Genomic DNA, 2,836 nt, shown 5'->3' with positions numbered 1-2,836 from the left:
ATTGTACCTTTAAACTAGGCAAGTCAGTTAAGAACAAATTCTTATTTTCAATGACAGCCTAGGAACAGTGGGTTAACTGCCTGTTCAGGGGCAGAACGACAGTTTTGTACCTTGTCAGCTCGGGGATTTGATCTTGCAACCTTTCGGTTACTAGTCCAACGCTCTAACCACTAGACAACCTTCCGCCACATAAGTGATACATTCGTTTACAACTGCAATGATCAAACCCATCAGAATGAGATTGCAAAAAATGATTTAATGTTAAACTGCGCAGAAGTCATGTAGTCCCCTATGGTCCCTCAATTAGAACCGGCTGTTCACGCCAACAAAACACACAAGATACGCTAAGCAGATGCTCTGTTACCTAACCCAAGTCCTGACCATTCAAACACAACAAGGCTCATCAACTCAAAATCAGCGTGCAGATTTATTATTCATACCAAAATGTATGTTATATAGCAGTGCAACCAATAGTTATGAAAGCACATAATACAATGTAAAAACTGAATGTACTTGGTAGACATATTCATATCTGGCTGTAGACAATGCATGGATGCCACCAAAACTAGGAAAATAAAGTCCTGTTTCAAGTCAGCACCTATTTAAAATACCAAAGGATGCGGTCAACCTTCATAGGCCCCGTTTACATTTAATAACCAAAACAAACAAAGATGACATTTGGGGGGGGGCTGGGGATAACTGCTGGGGTATCGACGTATACTGAGACAAATACCACCCTGCAGATTGGCTCTAGTTACAGTCAGTTCATTTCACCCCCCCCCCCCCCACCAATTGATTCTGCCTACAGCCAGACATTCTCAGATACAATTTGAGTCTGATAGCCAGAGAACAGGTTCAGAGGGGTTTGGGCAGGGCAGAGACCTCCTCGAAACACTCATCATAGGCCTCCTTATAGTCCTCGTGAGATTTGATCATGATGACGCAGGTGGGCCGCTTTGAGCCTGCAGACGAACCAAGGTCCTGAGGAGATAGACATGGCAGGGTTTCTTTAAAAAGGTATTCGTCTCATTGATTTCATGGGAGAACCTCAATTGCATACTCGTCACATCCTTCGCAAAACTAATTGAAAAGGAAAGCCAGAGGTTTGTCATATTTGTACATTCCTCTTTGTATTTTTAGTACAGTACACATGATACATTTCAGCTCCAAGATGGTGGCGATATGAAAAGCTTAATTGTGATGTTAGGTGCTTTGAACCATGTAGCGCTCTGTAGTTTCATAACTCTGTGGACAATGAGGTGATATACGAATTCCGACATTTCTATGCACTTCCGCATGCACTTCCGCAGTTAGGCCTTTTGGTTTGGAGAACTCACCACTTTTGAGGGAATATAGGCATATGGCAGACTCCTGTCCTCACACATGACAGGTAGATGGCAGTAAACATCGATTGGAAGAGTATCTCCAGCCAACACCACAATCCTGCAAAATATATATAATTGTATATAGATAGAAGCATGCGTATGATCTGAACCATTTGCAGAACGTTAGCAAAATATTAAAACAGTACAGGCTAAATTAATTAGTTAACAAACTTACCCAGTTTCTCCTTTGTTAATGAACTTCTGAACTTCTTTCACTCCACGGCGAATTTGTTTGAGCTTAGATGCTGAAAAGGACAGAGTTGCATGTAAAAAAAGACGGAAAGTTAGCTGAAGTAGCTAACACCACTCAGCTCACTTGCCAACTACTAACGTTGGCAAATGTCCTAGCTAACTAACAGTTCACCAAGCTAATATTAGCAGGCTAACTAACGTTACCTTGCTGGATACTATTTGAAAATGTCGACCATATTCTTGGCATTTATTTGTCAATATGAAAATATAATGTATAGTTTACCTTTTTTGACGCATTTGTAGAGCTTCTTGCTTAGCTTCTTAGTGGCCAGTGGATTAGCAATTGGGTTGATGTTTGCAATCAACTCTTGATACGACTTCTCTGTCCCTACAGTCTCCGTCGCTCCAGCCTCCTCCTCCTTAGTGCCCTTTTCCTTCTTTACCTTGGTCATGTTTCTGAGAGATAACGCAGAAGTTACTTACCGTTTTAGTTAGTTTGCAGCGTGCTATGTTGCAAGTGGGGGAAAAAAGCTACACACGTGTTGCCAGTGCAGAAAAACGTAGTACTTCCGGGTCAAGTATTTTTGCAATCCTTCAGAATAAGGATCCCCAGTGCACCGCTGTGAGAATAATTTTGTAATTCCGGGTCAAGTATTTTTGCAATCCTTCAGAATAAGGATCCCCAGTGCACCGCTGTGAGAATAATTTTGTAATTCCGGGTCAAGTATTTTTGCAATCCTTGAGAATAAGAGTTTACCGTTAAAATTAATAATTAGGGTGAAAATGACGGAAAGTTTGCACAATTATCGATATATTGTTTACTAGCTATTATACTAATCATAATTTGATAATATGTGATATATTTTGTGATTGTTTTATTTGAAATGTGTTCAAGCCTAAATGGTCAACAATATTTTTGGTGTGTGTGTACTCATCATTTACTGCACTATACACAATTTTCTGTACTTTGTGTCGAATGTAAAAGGGGGGGTCCATTTTACTCTGGAGCCCTTATAGTTTCCAAATCCACAGAGTTTATACGCAGAGGACCATCATCTGAGGCCCTTATAGAGTGGCGTTTCCAGCTTAAATACAATCTGTTTTTCATATTGGATTTACATATATCACAGTACACAGTTATCTGTACAAAACAGATCAGTTTGAACAAAAATCTAGGTCATAGGAAGTGTTGCTGGACTTTTACAATGATCAAACGGATTAAAATGGGGGTGCCTATATAACAGTATAGACTTTACGTC

At 40.1% G+C, this 2,836-nt stretch overlaps 1 protein-coding gene across 1 annotated transcript; it reads right to left on the bottom strand.

The window, feature by feature from the left end:
- Positions 1–236: 236 nt before the first annotated feature.
- Positions 237–2,161, bottom strand: nhp2 (NHP2 ribonucleoprotein homolog (yeast)). Its single transcript, XM_020464600.2, has 4 exons — positions 1,861–2,161; positions 1,561–1,630; positions 1,338–1,443; positions 237–981 (listed from the first exon to the last, which is right to left on the bottom strand). Exons 1-4 carry the CDS (start codon positions 2,027–2,029, stop codon positions 856–858), a joined length of 471 nt encoding a protein of 156 aa, XP_020320189.1. The 5' UTR covers positions 2,030–2,161; the 3' UTR covers positions 237–855.
- Between the last annotated feature and the right edge of the window lie 675 nt (positions 2,162–2,836).

This window comes from Oncorhynchus kisutch, linkage group LG28 (genome assembly GCF_002021735.2).
Source record: "Oncorhynchus kisutch isolate 150728-3 linkage group LG28, Okis_V2, whole genome shotgun sequence".
Classification (NCBI taxonomy): domain Eukaryota; kingdom Metazoa; phylum Chordata; class Actinopteri; order Salmoniformes; family Salmonidae; genus Oncorhynchus; species Oncorhynchus kisutch.
The sequence above is the reverse complement of the archived record's forward strand: the minus strand, read 5'-3'. Positions and strand labels throughout refer to the sequence as shown.

What these genes read in the sequence shown, in the direction of transcription:
- nhp2 (XM_020464600.2), bottom strand. Translation starts at nt 2,029, where the DNA reads ATGACCAAGGTAAAGAAGGAAAAGGGCACTAAGGAGGAGGAGGCTGGA. An exon ending in ATTAACAAAGGAGAAACTGG is followed by an intron (nt 1,444 to 1,560) that starts GTAAGTTTGTTA and finishes TATATTTTGCAG; the next exon opens with GATTGTGGTGTTGGCTGGAG. An exon ending in CCTATATTCCCTCAAAAGTG is followed by an intron (nt 982 to 1,337) that starts GTGAGTTCTCCA and finishes CTATCTCCTCAG; the next exon opens with GACCTTGGTTCGTCTGCAGG.